The 19,371-nt window shown below is 36.2% G+C and overlaps 1 protein-coding gene across 1 annotated transcript; it reads right to left on the bottom strand.

The window, feature by feature from the left end:
• Positions 1–1,403: 1,403 nt before the first annotated feature.
• On the bottom strand, positions 1,404–5,435 carry LOC143574457 (homeobox protein knotted-1-like 7). The gene is made up of 5 exons (XM_077059070.1): positions 5,099–5,435; positions 4,324–4,444; positions 2,411–2,607; positions 1,809–1,940; positions 1,404–1,730 (listed from the first exon to the last, which is right to left on the bottom strand). Exons 1-5 carry the CDS (start codon positions 5,432–5,434, stop codon positions 1,590–1,592), a joined length of 927 nt encoding a protein of 308 aa, XP_076915185.1. The 5' UTR covers position 5,435; the 3' UTR covers positions 1,404–1,589.
• Positions 5,436–19,371: the final 13,936 nt, after the last annotated feature.

Here is a 19,371-nt window from a genome sequence, read left to right as displayed (position 1 = left end):
AAGTAATATATTGAATTGTGTTTGATTGATTCAATTGAGAACGGGACTAGAATGTATTTTAACTAAGACCTAGTTTTTGGACTAAGCTATAGTAATAAAGGAAACAAAATAATACCGAAAAAACAAAGCATTCCTTCACTCCCCACAAGTTGGAGCTTGTAGATCTCGAATGTACAAACCACTAATTTCCTTTGTTCGAAATCATAAACTGTCTACTCCTTTGTTCCTTGAAGATGGCTGAGGAACACCCTCGTTTTACTCTATATGACTTTAGGTAGTAATTGATCTATTTGTGATGTAGGCAGCTGTCAATATACATTCTTTCCACAATTCAATGGGTAATTTGGCTTCAAACCGTAAATCGTGTACAATCTCGAGAAGCAGTTTATGCTTTCGTTCCACCACTCCATTTGTTGTGGAGTGTATGGACAAATCGTTTCTAAAAGAATTCCATGTTCTGCATAGAACTCTTTCATATTATCTGACACAAATTTACCTCCATTATAACACCAAATTCTTTTAATTTCATTTACAAATCGGCTTTTAACCATCTTATGAAAATTGATTTATGGTTTATGCCCAATATGACTCAAAAATCATAATACATATATTTACTCATCAATAAACATTAGAAAGACAACATATACCTGCTAATTCAGGTTTTAGTCCTTAATGGTTAGCTTTTAGACTCGAATGAGAGACCGGTTTTCTTCAAAATTTCATACATGTGACCTAACTATATATTTGTGCATGTTCATATCGGTATAGAATGGTGTTTGTCACCCCCACTTATAGAGTTCTTACTTACATATCACAAGTGGTGGATCTAGGAATGTTTTTCAGGGGGGTGCACTATTTTTAGATGCTTCAATTTCATATAATCGGTTATCAAAAAAATTCTAATCGGCTCGATAGTTCAGTTCGGGTAAGGTTCATCTTTTCGACTTGGGTGATAAAATTGAATACAATCTTGATTATGTTATATGACTATAAGGTTATGGATTTTCATCAAGCTACAAAACCCAAAAGTCTAGTAATAAAGCATCTAGATTATGGTTACCATTGTTAGCATTTCTGTCAGTGGTTTGATTTTGAATAAGCATTGGCAGACTTGTTTGGGGACTTTTAGATAATTAGATGATTAATCAAATGGATATAGGGAGGTTCCTATGCACTCCAATTTTATAAGAGTTGAACTCCTGATTTTATATATAGCATTATATTATAATTTCGAAACTTGAAAGGTTCCTGTGCACCCCTTACCTTCAACGTAAATCCGCCCATGCATATCACGCATTAACACATCGTAATAGCTTGCATTTGTATATAATATATTCATTGTACGTTATCTACTAAAGTTGGAGCACCAATGCTTGCATCAAAATTACCAAAACCAAAAAAACTTTATTATGAATATGATTGATGACATATTAAACGAAAATGTGTTAGAAAACTAATGATATATATGCATCTGCTACAACTTGTTTAGTCCCCCAATTCTTTTAATCACGAAACACTCCATATCAAATGTACTATAAAATATATATTCGCACCTTATATTTCATATGGAATATATATAGCTTTTGGATTCATCGCTTGCGTTTGGACTTGAGAGCGGTCATTGAATTCGAGTTGCTATGCCAGTTTCTCTTCCTTTGATTGATGAACCAGTTGTTAATTTGCTTTAGTTGCAACCCTGTCTCTTCCACCAATTTTGCTTTATCATCTTCCTACAAAATGTTATAGCAAAATCATTACAAGTTTTGTACATAATTAAACCATATTTACATGTAAAATATAATTATTACAGTTGGGTAAGGCCATTTAGCATGTTGTTGCCACCAGTCTTTGAGCACAGAAGTAGTGTCACCGGGTAATTTTCCTGCCCGTCTCTTTCGCAGTATTTCCTCTCTTACATCCTCAATTTTCGACCGGAATCCCTATACAACAAGTGTTTTAAATGAGTTGGTTATGGTTAAAGTTACGTGTTATATCCAACATAAATGAAAAGTAAAATCCACTATACAAAGTGTATTTTAATGAAAAATTTTATTTATCAAGACATATTATTATTATTATTATTATTATTATTATTATACTTTTCTAAATACTAAACCACGTATCCTTTTATATATAACACAAACCGAGCTACATCTGGATAATGGGTAAGCAAGCAACAAGCTGCGCCGCTATCCCCTTTTAAGTTTTAATAAATAAACCCTAAGAAAATATTTTGTTCAATAACTAGATTATTATAAAATAAGATTACTTTTGCATCATGTCTAACACAACTAAATATTTCTTAATAAATTTAAAACATGTTTATAAAGTATTGTTTCCTAATCACCCTTACCTATGCATTTTGCAACCTTTAGTATTTTGATATAAAGAACATGAATAACCGAAAAACCTGTTTAAGTTCAATTTTGAGTTCTTGGCGGACTCTTTCCATAAGAGAACGTTCAGATTCGGTAGGAAGAAGTGGGCCAAAACCCATCATGTCGTGACCACCATCCATACCACCGGATTGATCAAGTGAGAAATCCATTGCCATTTCATCCTCGTCATCCGACATTGTCGCTCCAGACCCTTCTCCAAGTGATGCTCCTTGAAACAAAAATAATTTAGTGTATTTGCATATAAAAACGGTCTTCTTCTAGTGATGCTCCTTACAAAATTTGTTAACATATATTGTGACAAATATATCAACAGGAAAAGTCAGTGATGCGCAAGTACAGCTAGTAACAAAAAGGAAATTTGTCGTTTAATATTCAAAATATTTTTTTATTTAATGGGAAATAACATTCATATTTGGGATGAATTAATATTCAACTCTCAAGTACAAGAATGTCTTTGTGAAGGCTTTTTTTGTACTTTATATCATATGATCATAAGACAATTTATTGGATTTATCCAAAATTGCACTTTCTAAACAGTTTTATAGTAATGATTTTTATTCAAAGTACTTGTAGTTTCACTAGAAAGAGTACATTATAGTATAATCCTTACTTTCTAAGGATATAACAATTAAGCTTTTTATATTTTAAAATCACACAAGTAATGCTTCGATTCGAGACTTCTAACATAAACCATTCCTAATCATCGTGTCTGAGTAATCAGAAGCGATTTTTATTCGTTTTAACGTGAAAGTTAGAAGCAGTTTTTATCAGGAACCATTTTTAACGGAAAAGTTAACTGCTTCTAATAGTCACTTTTGTACTAGATAGTGTGTGGAGTAACACCCTACGCTTCTAATAGCCGCCTTTGTACTAGTGTGTGAAGTAAACCCTAAGCGCTCTAATATGTAAGACATATCAAGATTAAACATCATTAATGTTCTTTATATTTGTAAAACAAATTAAGTTCTCTTTACAAATATGTTTTATTCATGTCCAGGAACGTTGGGGGTCCAATCACGAGACAAAGTCTTTTAAACAATCAAAGGTTCAGAATTCGGGTCCCGAAAATTTAAAACAAAATTGTTTTTACAAGAAAAGTATGTGCTTTAGGTTTAAAAAAGCTGTAACGTAAAGTAGTTTGAACTTAAATGAAGGCAGAGGGTATATAGTCCTAGGATACATATATTCTACAATTAGCTATATAAGTTTATAATACTATTCACAACCACCAAAGTTGAAACACAAAGATGCACCTAAATTTAAAAATATTTTTGTGCAATAAGATAAGTATATTCTACAGCCCTGACGACATATAAATATTCTTAAGACTAACCCGTACGTTACATAACAATACCAACAAACATTAAAAAATCAAAATAATAATCTTTTCTTGATATGTTTTGCTTAAAAATTAATTTTAAAAATATCGGTTGTTAGGTGCTGTTTGTTTTGTTGTCACTCTTTGTTCCCTTCATCAACCCAACTAACTCGACCTTCCTTCTACTCATTAACTATGACTTAAAAAAATATACAAAATTAATTAATTATTATATTCATAAATAAATAATTAATTGATATAATAACTAAACACTAGCAGGTTAGGGTTTGCAATTCAGAAAAGGGTGGTGACGCAACTTGTTGCCCGCCTACCTGCTATGTTGATGTAATATCTATGTTTCTTATTAAATATATAATATTAAGTAAATAAATAATATCATCAAGAACCCCATATTACACCCACCTCAATATCCAAAACTTTATTTATTTTTATTTTTTAACAAATTTGTTATCTAGAAACTCATAATTTTCTCATCAAACTCATAATTCAAGAACCCAAATCAAAACAAAATTGATCAAAAAATATATATTTACATATAGACATATATATGCATATGTTTATGTATGTGTAGAGAGTAAAGGGTACCAGTGAGAGCTTGCAAATTATGTTCGATTTCACGGCAGGACATGACGGCTTCAACAGCATGAACTCTGACATGTTGTTGCAGTTGTTCTTTAAACGAACATAAAACTATCAAATATTGTTCCTATAATCCAACAAATTAAAATATCAATTAATTAATTAATCTTTTTTACATATGTTAAATCATTATCTTCTATTAATCACATATAACTATTTGAAATTGCCTATTCTAATATCAACTTTATTATTTCTTTTGTGGAAATACGATTTGAAATCGAAAATTTCAATAAACTTATTGATTCAAAATTAAAGGAGTGACAAAAATGAAATAAGAGCTTATGTTGTTTTTATAAAACTTGTGAAAAATGTCAAATAATCCGTCGTCGGGACTCGGGACGAATTATAGTAATTTGTTTCAACTCAAGACGTAAACAAAGACAAAAATAATAAAATTTAGCTAAGAAAGAGATTGTTAGAGCGATTTATTTTTCCCTTTCTTAGTCTGGTGGGCTATTTGAAAGCTTCGGTATGATAAATATGAAATATGAAATAAGAGCTTCTGTTTTTTTTTAATAAAAAAAAATGTTGAATAATCCGTAGTCAGGACGAATTATAGTAATTTGTTTCAACTCAAGACGTAAACAAAGACAAAAATGAAAAATAATAAGATTTATTTTTCTCTTTTTTAGTCTGGTGGGCTATTTGAAAGCTTCGGTATGATACAACGTTTAATAAAATTAAACCGCCGTTTAAAATAAAATAAAGTAAAATTCCATACCAAGAAGTTGTCGAGTTCTTTACGATCATAAGCCGAGAGAGGCTGGTTATGGTGGTCAGCGATATACGACCGGAGAAGACTATGCGAGTGCGAAAGCTGAGCATCGATCAACGGCAGCTGGTCAATGGGAGTAGCCACACGTAAGCAAGCCGCATGAGCTGAAAGAAGCTGTTCGTAAAGCGGATGGCTAGCGATCTCAGCCTTTAAGTGGCGGTGGTGTTGATCACCGGAAAGTGACACAGACATATTATTATTATTATTATTATTATTATTATTATTATGATCAGCAAACCCTCCAACATGACCACCCATCATTCCTAACCCTTGTTCTTGCATTGGTAACGACTCTTCAGAAAATAATAATAATAATAATAATATTATTCTCTCTCTAGAGAAAGCTAGTTAATATTTAAGATGATCATGTGAAGAAAGAGGACCACTGGGGGTACTTTGAAGATAGAGAGGTAGCTGTTTATCTCTCTCTCTAGAAGTGTAGAGAGAGAAAAGGAGGGTATGGTTGCAGATCTTTTGTAAGTAAGAGAGAGATGAGAGAGATATTGAGGGTATTGGGATCAGAGACAAGAAAACTTTCTGGACCAGTTCTGTGAATTCACAGATTTAAGCATAAAAAAGAAAACTTTTTCTTAAAGAAAATTGAAATTTAGTTTAGTTTCTCTTTCCAAACAGATTTTCAGGGTTGGATGGTGATGACGAATACACAAACTTTATAACCAAACAGAAGATGATTATTATTATTATTATTATTAAAGTTAACATAATTTTGCTTTTCTCAATGAATTGATGGTAGAGGGGTAATAATGATATATTTAGTGTTTTATGTGACCTATGTTTGATTTATGTTTTCAGCATTTAGTTTCAGATGCGTTAGGGTGATAATGGAAGACTAGACAAGTAGGTGAATTTAACAAGTTGGATTCTTGAACTGAACGAGTTTTATGACTTTATCTCACCGACTGTCGTGCATTCGGACGAATGTTCATGGGCGTTGGCCTTAGGCGAGAGTTTTTTCCAAATTAAATGATGAGTGTATCACGATACAGTGAATTTAGCTAATAGCTAATCTGAATGATTCTTTGGTGGTTGAAAAACATATTTTTTTTCCTTTAATTTTTGCTTGTTTTTCTTTTTGAATTTTTAATTAAATTAATTTAAGTAGGGACTTAATAGTTTTTTTAAAGAAAATAATGTCTTTACTCAAATAATTGTATTATTATTGCTAATGTTAATATTATTATAATTAAAGCCCTATAAATGTATAAGCTATAATCATATCAAGGTTGCTCCAAAATATTTATGATGAACACCCACATAACTATTCTAACATCATATTTGGGGTTATGATTAGTTAACATTGTTGCATGCATTCAAAGCAATTGAGTATCAATCTAGAAAATGTCGATAAATTTATCCAAAATGTGCAATATTGCACCAAAGTATATAGTTGAGCTATCTAGTACAAGAGTTCCCAAAGGACATAGTATATATTGTGATTATGTTTATCCATCTATACTAAACATCTAAACTAAAGGTGAAGGGTTCAAAAAATATAAGATATGTTTTTGATTTAGACAAAGCGCTGTGGAGCATGAAACGCTGATGAAATGTCAAGCTAGTGTGCGTGAAAGACAGACACGACAACACCCTTTTCATGAAGAGGGTGCCAAAGGGGTTGTCGTCGTGGCTTTGGCGGGTGTTAAAGCATAGCAAGCTTTCTTTTAATTATTAATTAATAAAATAACGAATAATTTAACTCCACAAAACACATTTCACTACACCATAACATATGTTTTCGTATGTAAAACGTGAAAGTCCTTTGCCACCTCATCGCGCAGGTGTCCCATTCGCCAATTTCACCTTGCCTCTATCACCTCTTCCATTACACATAGGGTAATTCTGTATTATTAGGATGTCCTCTATGGTGACAGGATTCGAAACCCCTCCCTAATGCCACGTCAGCGCCACGTAACTATTGGGGCGTTGAAGCCCCCAACCAATAATATCCCGCTGTGGTTTAATGCCCATTGGCGCCCATATATATATATGTATATATACTTATATATCATATATGTATGTGTGTGAGAGGTTGAGAGAGGAAAGTGAGGGGCCCACCAATTTGATCAACCGCGCCGGCCGTTCAAAAGATCCCACCCTCGCCGCCTACCATCCGTCCGTGTCACACCCCAACCTACGGCGGAAATACTGGGGCGTGAACTGATTGTCACAGCTCTCAAGATTACTATAATGCAATATTAGATATTTCAATATCTATTTAATAAATTCGATTAAAACCAAATATTCAAAGACATTATCCCAACAAAAACAAATAGTGCATCAAACAAACATAAATAAAAAAACATAAATCTCGTTAAATTTCTCTAACATTATTCCTTAAGTGAGCTTCAACTTGAACTAACTTCACATCACACGGTGACCTGCATATGCGTTAAAATCGAGTAGTTTTGTCAACACAAGGTTGAGTGAGCAACACACCAGTTTTTGTGTACATATAATATATATAAAAACAGATAGTGCAACAAGTCATATGAGATAGACAAATTAACCAGTGAGCAAAGATAAATGAGATGTCGAGAAGCACAAAGGTTATAACGACTGGCGTATGATCATACTATTTCTGAGATTGTGTTGGACCTCTTCGAATGCGATTCACAATGAGCGAATAAGCATGTAACAAGTATGGTATAAAATTCGTTAGCACATAAGACAATAGTTGCAATTTGTGTAAATATTAATAGTTGCAGTTTGTGTATAAATAATATAGGAAATTATATTTACGCATATGTCCCCAAAACATGAAAAACGGTAAAATAGGGGAATGTGAAACTCACCTCAAAAGACGAACAAAGGTGATATAGAGTATTAAGAATGGGGATATCACGAGTTGACGATAAAGCCTAAAATGAACAAGGAGAATACAAATACGTTTAATCTAATGAACTAGATCGATTATGAAAACTCAATAATTAAGTTAATATTATACCCTTTTAATCATAATTAACCTAATAATTATTAGTTTATTAAATTATATACATAAAGTATATTATAATATTTTATCATATAAAATTCTTCTTTTTAAAGTATTATTATTAATATATTTTATCAAATAAAAGACATCTTAAATATTGTTAGTTTTATAAATATATTTATGTATATAAAGTTTTACTTATATATTAAACATAAGTGTTATTTTTATAAAGATGTGAGAAAACAAGTGTTACATTGTCGGTTTTTAATAAAATAGTTTTAATTAATTATTATTATTAATAACATGTTTATTAATAGATTAAAATAAAAATAAACAAAAATTTGCTAAAAATCCGGGGTTGCAGGGGATCGAACCCGCGACCTGCACCCCCGTGACTCAAAGGTTTAACCAGCTGGGCTAACCAGCCATGCGCAAATAAGTTTACAAACCATTAATTAAAAACAGAAACATATTCAATCATATTTTGATTACAAACCCTAACCATTAGATCGATCAAATCCGTTTATGTAAATCAAATTAGCCTTAGGGCTTTTGATCCTAACTGAAACGCGATCCTAACCATGTATAACAATTACCTTAAAACGATTTGATTGATGGTAAACGAGACCAACCGATGCCGGCCAGAAAACGATGACGAACCAGCTAGTAAACGGCGATAATAATGTAATTAGTAATAGGGGAAAGATTGGCGTCGAGCGGAGTGTGTTGAGTGTGATTTTAATTGACTCATAACACTCGTTTATATAAGAATCGAAGTTAGGGTTTAGTTTGAAATTCAAAATCGGATATTGATGATAAATTAGAGATAATAAACACGTTTTTTTTCGTTTAACAGGCTGCGAATATGATAATAGGATAACGATGAGATTTAGATAACGAAGATTCGAAGTTCAAATTATCAGATACGGTTTCGGGTTGCGAAAGTGGGTATATGGGTCGGTTACGGATTGGTTGAACCAACTTGACATAATTTAATTATTTAAATCTATATTTCACTTTTAGTCCTTATTGTTTAAAGATAGATACAACATGTTTTCAAAGTTTAGTTTTATGGTGAATCTTGCCAATTCGTGAAAGTTATAATTATGAAAAAATAATAATATACTGATAAATGCGAAAGTTTTATTGATGCGAAATCCCGGGCCCGTAAATGGGTCGGGTAATGGTTACAAACAAAAGGCGGGAAAACCCGAATTGTTACAGATCCCCTACTTTTGGGAATTTCGTCCCGAAATTAGAGAATCAGCAACAACGAAAAGATGAGGATATTTGAGTTTCATCTGGTCTTCACGCTCCCATGTAAACTCGGCACCTTGCTTGGAATTCCAACGAACTTTGACTAGAGGAATGCGGCTTCGCTTAGTAACTTTATCCATATGATCCATGATCTCAACGGGTTGTTCAACAAAATGCATAGTCTCGTCAATACTAATTTCCTCTAGAGGGATATGGAGATTACCCTCGGCAAGACACTTCTTAAGGTTAGAAACATGAAACACCAGGTGAATATTAGAAGTTCAACAGGAAGCTTGAGTCGATAAGCAACAGGACCAACTCTTTCGAGAATTTCAAAAGGACCAACGAAACGAGAAGCTAGTTTTCCTTTCTTATCAAAACGAACAACACCCTTCCAAGGGGAAGCTTTGAGTAAAACGAAATCACCAACACTGAACTCTAAAGGTTTACGTCTCTTATCAGCATAACTTTTCTGACGACTACGAGCAGCAAGGAGGTTTTGACGGATTTGAGTAATACGATCAGTAGTTTCTTGAATTAATTCCGGACAAGTTATTTGAGATTCACCAACTTCGTTCCAACAAATCGGAGATCGACATTTACGACCATAGAGCACTTTAAAAGGTGTCATACCAATACTAAAGTGAAAACTATTATTATAAGAGAACTCGATAAACGGTAGATGAATATCCCAATTTCCTCCAAAATCGAGGACACAAGAACGGAGCATATCCTCTAAAGTTGGATTGTTCGCCTCGGATTGACCGTCAGATTGCGGGTGATAAGCAGTACTAAGATCCAATCGAGTACCCAAAGCGGATTGGAGCGACTTCCAAAAACGAGAAGTAAAACGACCATCACGATCAGATATAATGGATAACGGAGTTCCATGATGACAAACGATTTTCTCAACGTAGATACGCGCCAATTGCTCGACAGAATAATTCTCTTTTATGGGAATGAAATGAGTAGACTTGGTCAAACGATCAACAATTACCCAAATACTATCATGTTGCTTGCGGGTAGAAGGAAGCTTAGTGATAAAATCCATGGCAATACCTTCCCATTTCCACTCGGGGACGGGAGGTTGCTCGAGTAAACCAAAAGGTCGATGATGTCCGGCTTTCACTTTGGAACACGTGAGACATTTAGAAACATATAAGGCGATATCTTTCTTCATTCCAGGCCACCAATAGATAGAACGGAGGTCAGCGTACATCTTATCCTATGACAAACTGAAAAAATTTTCTTACTTTTTCAGACACTCATCACGACTTAACTCAAATTTTCGGGACGAAAATTCTTTAACATGGGAATGATGTGACAATCGTCAATTTCAGGTTAACTTCGTTAACTCAACTCCGTCAATTCAAACTTAAGATCACTGAATCTATAACGCACACCTCATTACATTTAAACTAGGGTTTAAATGACGCTTAACACTTATTACATGTGTAGTCTTTCGGGAATTGCACCGAAACGCAAACGAGTTGACACAAACGATTGGTGAATAAACGAAAAACGTCAAAACAGTAATTATGTGATAATTATGTGTTAGACTTATGTGTTATGTGATAACATCGTTATAAACACTAACTCAAGATGTAAACAAGTTAGTTTAAGCTAGATAAGTAATACTTAGAAGTGGAGGGGCCAAAGTGTAACATAGTATTATTATAAATAATAATAATAATAAACCCTAACTTGTTATTTCTCTCCCTACACAAACCGATCAGCCCCCCCCCCCTGGCTCCTTGGCTGCTGTCGACATACACACACATACATACAACAAATTTCAAGCTTTTGATTCAAGATTAAGGTGCTAGGAAGGTATAATCAACTATCCTATGCATCCTTTATACTTAATCTTGACTTTTATTGGGTTAATTACAAACCCTAGATGCCGATTTTTATATGTTAGTGTGTTCATATGATTTTGTTTGATTTAATGATGTATTGATGATAATTTGATAACTAGAATTGATATTGTTACATGTTAATTGTTGTGTCTTTGATTTGAGTTCAAACAAAAACCCTAATCATGTATGTAATGTGTAATTGATGTGCATGGATAGTGTTTATGGAGTCTAGAGTGTTATATGAATGCATGATGGTCCATAGATAGTTAATATGTTGAGTTTGGATGCAAACAGTTTCTGGACAGATTGTGTTATTGATGTTTAAGTGACTGTAACGAAGTGTAAATGTGAAAATTGGTTGAGATTATTAATACTACCGTAAACTAGGTTGAGTCTAGTTTCTAAAGAATATAAATTTGCAATTTTTGGACGTGGAAAAGTTAACTTTTATGATTTTACAAAAACATTGTGCAAAGCTGAGCTGTTAGACCTTGTGTTAGGTTGTTTTGTAAATGTTATATCTCATGAACTACGAGACCAATTGGGTTGGTTCCACTTCTGGAAGTTGACTCATTGAGTTAGGAACCTAACCCAAGTGGTCTTGCATTTATTGGATTTTTTGTTTAACGGGAATTTCAAATAACATTCTGTTACGCATGAATTTGACTGTTATGAGTTTGCTGTAATGATTTGATGATTGTGAGAAACCTATGTGGAATAAAAATATAATAAAATATGTTCTGGAAACCTAAGACATATATGCTTTTGTGATGATTTTTGGTAAATTAATTGAGATGTTATGATCGGTGGAATAGTACAATCTTTCAAGTAGGATTTCTGTCTCGGTGGAACTAGCTGCTGAGTTTTGTGAAAATGCATGAAACATGATACTTGCTATATAGTTGTTATGTTTTGACCAAATTGCCCTTGCGGGGAATAATTGCTAATTGATTGTCATGATTTGACCAAATTGCCCTCATGGGGAATAATGGCTAGTTAATTGTTATGTGTTGACCAAATTGCCCTTACGGGGAGTAATTGCTAGTGATGTACTTTATGAATACATGACACGTAAATAATTGTTTACACATGTAACGTATCACAAATACATTTGTTAAAGTCACACACAGTTCACAAACGAAACACGAAACATGTTATGTGCATAGGTATTATGTGCCGGGTCTAGAGACTCGATAATATTCCGACACTTAGAAAAATCTCTTTGTTGTTTTAGAACGCTAGAGAGAGTTTTTCTGTGACGCGCATCTTGGTGAATTATTTTGGGAATACTTCGCAAACAGTGAGTTTCACTTTCCCCTTTTAAACTTTTTAAACGCTTTTCACTTGGGGGAGATAACATACTCCGAAACGCATTTAAGATTTTGTTAATATAGATTATATATCACTTGTAAAGACTAAGTGGCAAACGCAATAACTAAAGTCCTTCATTCACATCGAACCGTTTAATATTGGATAATAGCGAGTCATTGTTGAGTAGTACTACTGGGTTTGACAAACCCCACCCAACGCTAAACTCGACTGGAGGTCGAGTGGGTGTAATCTTAGCTAAACACATACCATGGTCTGGATGACCTGGTGGCAAGGCAAATGATAAACAGTCAGCTTCGGTGTCGAACACTTAGTGATACTTGTTTTATAGGCTAGCTACCTATAGATATATAATTGACATAACACTATCTGGTAACGCAAAACGCTTAACGCAAAACGCTTACGCAAAACGCTGAACGCTTTATTTTATATAAACTTGTGAACTCACCAACCTTGTGTTGACACTTTTAGTATGTTTTCTCAGGTAGCCAAGGCGGGCGCGCGGTTTAGGAACATGCATTGCTTGAAACACTTTTAACTATGCAAACTTATTTTTTTAAACTGTTATCATTGGGTTTTAAGTCGTCCTGCGTGACGTAACATTGTTTTCTATGGTTTTACGCTTCCGCATTTAATTACTCGTAAACGTTTTCATGGTTTTGAAACTTTGTTTTATGGTTTGATTATAACTAATGATTCCGATCCTGTTAGTTCACACCCTCTGACGGTAAAACTCCGTTAGTGGATTTTGAGGGTGTGACATATCCGCACCGGGATGTATGGAATATCGTGACTTGTGAGCTTCGTCCATAATAAATGTGCGAAGATTATCACGATTAGGGATCCATAAGCGGTTCAGAAAGTAAAGCAGACCATTGGGTTTAGTTTCAAGTTGGGTTTCGGAACCACACGACATCTCGTCATACATATTGCCTTCGGTGACGGATTCGTGTTGAGCATCGAGAACACGCTTTTCGAGATTATTTTGAACAAGAACGCAAGTAAGAAGTATCGATTTGAATGGCTTCTTACGACTGAGAGCGTCGGCCACGACATTCGCCTTTCCAGGTAGATAGCGAATTTCGCATTTGTAGTCGCTAAGCCACTCGGCCCATCGACGTTGTCTCATATTGAGTTCTTTTTGGTCAAAAATGTGTTGGAGACTCTTATGATCGGTAAACACCACACACTTCGTACCATAGAGATAATGTCTCCAAATTTTGAAGGCAAATATACAACAGCACCAAGTTCGAGATCATGCGTCGTATAATTTTTCTCGTGAACCTTGAGTTGTCTCGAAGCGTAAGCGATAACCTTGCCTCGTTGCATGAGAACGCAACCAAGACCTTGGTTAGAAGCGTCGCAGAAAACGATAAAATGTTCATTTCCTTCCGGAAGAGCAAGGATAGGAGCATTGCAAAGCATGTCCTTAAGAGTTTCAAAGGCTTCTTCTTGCTTTGAGCCCCACACAAAGGTTTTACCTTTGTGTGTTAAAGCGGTGAGGGGCAATGCAATCTTGGAAAAGTTATGAATGAAACGACTGTAATAACCCGCCAAACCGAGAAAAGAACGAACTTTGGTGGGAGTGGTAGGCGGCTTCCAATTCTTAACAGCTTCGATCTTTGCAGGATCAACATGAATACCCTTGTCGTTGATAATGTGGCCTAAAAACTGAACTTCTTTTAGCCAAAACTCGCACTAAGAAAGCTTGGCGTACAATTGCTCCTTTCGAAGCAGGTCAAGGATGGTATGGAGATGATTCTTGTGGTCGTTCTCGGATTTCGAATAGATTAAGATGTCATCGATGAAAACAATAACGAACTTGTCCAAATAAGGTTTACAAACACGGTTCATGAGATCCATAAACACCGCGGGTGCGTTTGTCAACCCAAAAGGCATAACACGGAACTCGTAATGACCATAATGAGTATGAAAGACGGTCTTGGGGATGTCATCTTCACTAACTCGGAGTTGATGATAACCCGAACGGAGATCGATCTTCGAGAAGCATGTGGCTCCTTGAAGTTGATAGAAAAGATCATCGATTCGAGGGAGCGGATAACGATTCTTAACGGTAAGCTTGTTGAGTTCACGGTAATCGATGCACATGCGGAATGAACCATATTTCTTCTTGACAAATAGCACAGGTGCGCCCCAAGGAGAAGAACTCGGGCGAATGAAGCCCTTGTCCGAGAGTTCTTGGAGTTGGCTCGAGAGTTCTTGCATCTCGGAGGGTGCAAGACGGTAAGGGGCTTTAGCTACGGGGTTAGCTCCGGGTATGAGATCAATTCGGAACTCGACTTGACGAACCGGAGGAAGACTAGTGACATCCTCGGGAAAAACATCGGGAAAATCGCGTACAATAGGAATATCGGATATTTTCTTCTCTTTCCGCTCTTTCTCCACTACGAGAATTAGGAAGGCAACACATTTCTTGCGTAAATAACGTTGAGCTTGAAAGCATGACATAAGATTAATCTTAGACGTTGGAGTATCACCGAAAACCTTAAGAATACGACCGTTTTTTTATAGGTATACGAATGAACTTCTCAAAACAAACAACTTCCGCACGATTAAGAGTTAACCAATCCATCCCTACGATTACATCGAAACTACCCATTTGCATCGGAATGAGGTCAATTAGAAACTCAACTTTGTTAAGAACTATGAAGCAATCCCTGATTACCGAGTCAATAATAATAGAATTTCCGTCGGCTACTTCTACCGTAAAAGGTCTAGACAACTTATCCCGAGGCTTATCAATAATATACGCAAAATCCAAAGAAATAAAACTTTTATTGGCACCCGTATCAAACAAAACCGAAGCATGATGATTATCAATGAGAAACGTACCATTCACCACGTTGCTAGAACTCTGAGCTTGATTCACATTCATCATAAACGAACGACCATTGGACCCTTGAGGGGTTTGAGCAACTTGGTTCAAAGGAGGAGCTTGAACAGCAGGAGCTTGGTTTGATGCCGATGGAGGAGCCATGAGCTGAGGCACATGAGGAGCATGGGTTTGCGGTGCATAGGTTGGAGGTTGATAGGTTTGCACTTGGTAGGCTTGAGTAGTATAGTATGGTGCAGGTTATACATGGGCTTGAGGCGGATGGGTAACATAGTGAGGTGCGGGCATAACATGGGCTTGGTGAGCATGGGCAAGCGTTGCGGAGATGGTTAGGGTCTCCGCAATGGTAGCAAGCTCGGGTGTTAGGACCACCGGGCTGAGCAGGGTTAGCAGGAGGTCTAGCAGTAGGGGGTGCAGATCGGGTTTGGACGGCTTGAGAGCCAAGCGGTGCACGACAAGAGTTAGCAAAATGACCGTAACGGTTGCATTGAGTGCATAGTCGGCAACGGGATTGAACAGGGTGGTGACGGTTACACTTGGCACAAAGAGGATGAGGACCAAAGTAAGTCTTCTTGTTTGGGGCATTAGGGTCATTGGGACCTTGGTTATTGGGTTGGTTGATGGAGTAGTTTTGGTGGTTGGGCTTACGTTTGTTGTTGTTGTTCTTGTTGAAACGGGTGTTGTTGTTGTTGTAAGCGGGCTTGGTTACGGCTTTGGCATCGATGGAGGAGTCGGTCTTAGTCTTGTCGGGAGTAAGCTTGGAGTCCTTGCGAGACAAGGTTCCATCCCGAACATGACTATCGGTGAGAGAGGCGGCTAGGTCCATCGCCTAACCGATGGTTAACAGGCCACGACTTACCACGGCATCGCGGAAAAGGGCGGTAGACCGCGAATGTATTTCTGGATGCCGCGAGCCTCGGGGGTTACCAAGTGGGGTACAATTCGGCTAAGCCCACGGAAACGGTTATAGTAGGTGGAGTTGTCCCCACCAATTTGTTTAAGCTCCCAAAACTCAGTCTCAAGTCGCTGTAGTTTGTGTTCCGGGCAGAACTCTTTCTTCATTGCCTCCTTGAGTTCCTCCCAAGGCATAGCCACGACCAATTCAGATCCTTGATCGTTCCTTAGGGCATTCCACCACATGACAGCTCGACCCTCAAAACGGCTAGAAGCAAACTTGGTCCGTTTGACATCCGGACATTCACAGTGGATAAATATGTTCTCCATTTCTTCAAACCATTCAAGCAAGGCGGTGGCATTTTCCTCACCACGATAAGATAGAGGTTTGGTGCTTAAAAAGTTGCGAAAATCGAAATTGTTCGGTGCGGCCGAAGAGGCGGATCCGTTGGAGTTGAGGCTTTGAATCTGAGTGACAATCGTGGGCATTGCAGCAGCGAACTCCTTTGTGATCCTAGCAGCCAAGCGGCGATCGCGTGAACCAGATGAACGTTGGTGACGACTGTGATTTCTGAGTGACGAAATTCTACGGGAAAATAAGAGTAAAAGTTTATGAGTTGGGGGATCATATGTGTAAAGATTTATGTGTAAATATTCATGAGTTGACGTAACTAACGAGATTAACTTGAGACAACTAGAATGAGGAGACGGGGTTAGTTAAAAAGTATTAAGTTTCGGTTAAGTTAGTTTCACACAAAAATCTAACGAAATGCATCTAGGGACGTTGGCCTCCAATGAGCTTTCCATGGCAATTTGAATGACCCAACAATAATTAACGAATAAATAATTGAGTTTGACAGCCCTTTAGCGTTACATGGCAAATTGGTTGTCCCAACTAAGTAACGAATTATCAATGCAATATAGTTTTTCGGCCCGATGAGCGTCTTTAACCGACCAAACTAAATAACGAACTAACAAAATAAAATATGGGTAGTCGGAGTATCTTGTGGACCACCACGTTGATGACTACAATAAAAATACGAACAAGTTAATAAATGGATAGTCGGGATTCACGACTAACCACTTGAAATAACGTAAAAACCATAATCGGAAGGTTACCGAATTTAAGCCACGGACCACCGTGAATTCGGTTTAAAAATGTATATAGGAATGCAACCACTAGTGTGGTTACGGTTGACAGCTTAGGGTGTCAGTCATATGGCATTCATGGGTCTCGCTCGGGTCCATAGGGTTGAGTACTGTGGTCAGGTTATCACCCAGGTAAGGAATAGCGTCTTACCTTTGGTTCTTGGAACCGTTTTGCCTGTGCCCAACTCACAATTTCTCACCCCTTTTCATATGATAGGGACATGCCACGTAACCTAGCCCTAAGGAGAACGAGTGAAAACAACAAGTGAATTTCTTAAGGAATTTCCCGCAATTAAAAGGCAATCTAATATTGATTTTAAATTTAAATAAAAATTTAAAGTTTTGAGGCATAGCCTCGGAGCAGTGCGTGTGTGCATGACAATAATATAATAATAAAAAAATTATTAACTAAGGGAAAGCAATAACAATCAAATAGAACACGTAAGGTAAGCAGACAAGCACATATAGGGCTCCTAAACATGTGTCTAAGGCAATCTCTAACGACCTATCTTAAACCTTCGGCTCTGATACCAATTTGTCACACCCCAACCTACAGTGGAAATGTCAGGGCGTGAGCTGAGTGTCACAGCTCTCAAGGTTACTATCATGCAATATTAGATATTTCAATATCTATTTAATAAATTCGATTAAAACCAAATATTCAAAGACATTATCCTAACAAAAACAAATAGTGCATCAAACAAACATAAATAAAAAAAACATAAGTCTCGTTAAATTTCTCTAACATTATTCCTTAAGTGAGCTTCAACTTGAACTAACTTCACATCACACGGTGACCTGCATATGCGTTAAAATAGAGTAGTTTTGTCAACACAAGGTCGAGTGAGCAACACACCTGTTTTTGTGTACATATAATATATATAAAAACAGATAGTGCAACAAGTCATATGAGATAAACAAATTAACCAGTGAGCAAAGATAAATAAGATGTCGAGAAGCACAAAGGCTATAACGACTGGCGTATGATCATACTATTTATGAGATTATGTTGGACCTCTCCGAATGCGATTCACAATGAGAGAATAAGCACGTAACAAGTATGGTATAAAATTCGTTAGCACATAAGACAATAGTTGCAGTTTGTGTATAAATAATATAGGAAAATATATTTACGCATATGTCCCCAAAACATGAAAAACGGTAAAATAGGGGAATGTGAAACTCACCTCAAAAGACGAACAAAGGTGATATAGAGTATTAAGAATGGGGATATCACGAGTTGACGATAAAGCCTAAAATGAACAAGGAGAATACAAATACGTTTAATCTAATGAACTAGATCGATTATGAAAACTCAATAATTAAGTTAATATTATACCCTTTTAATCATAATTAACCTAACAGTTATTAGTTTATTAAATTATATACATAAAGTATATTATAATATTTTATCATATAAAATTCTTCTTTTTAAAGTATTATTATTAATATATTTTATCAAATAAAAGACAGAGGCAATACACCTTATAAGAAGATTAATGGAAAAGTATAGGGAGAAGAAGCGTGACCTACATATGGTGTTTATTGACCTAGAAAAGGCCTACGACAGTGTGCCACCACAGAGGCAATACACCTTATAAGAAGATTAATGGAAAAGTATAGGGAGAAGAAGCCAATTTGGCTTCTTCTCAGGTCAACCAATTTGGCTTCATGCCGGGGCGTTCATGCCGGGGCGTTCCACCACAGAGGCAATACACCTTATAAGAAGATTAATGGAAATTATAGGGAGAAGAAGCGTGATCTACATATGGTGTTTATTGACCTAGAAAAGGCCTACGACAGTGTGCCACGACAGGTGCTCTGGGAGTGCTTGGAGGGTAGAAGAGTACCCAGGAAATACATAGAGTTAATTATGGATATGTATACCGGGAGTGAAACAAGTGTTCGTGCGCCAGTGGGGGATACT

Source organism: Bidens hawaiensis, unplaced genomic scaffold, assembly GCF_021521415.1.
Source record: "Bidens hawaiensis isolate Kalapana, Puna unplaced genomic scaffold, B.hawaiensis_p1.1 tig00026938_1, whole genome shotgun sequence".
Taxonomy (NCBI): Eukaryota; Viridiplantae; Streptophyta; class Magnoliopsida; order Asterales; family Asteraceae; genus Bidens; species Bidens hawaiensis.
Note: the sequence above shows the minus strand (reverse complement) of the source record. Positions and strands in the feature narration are given on the sequence as shown.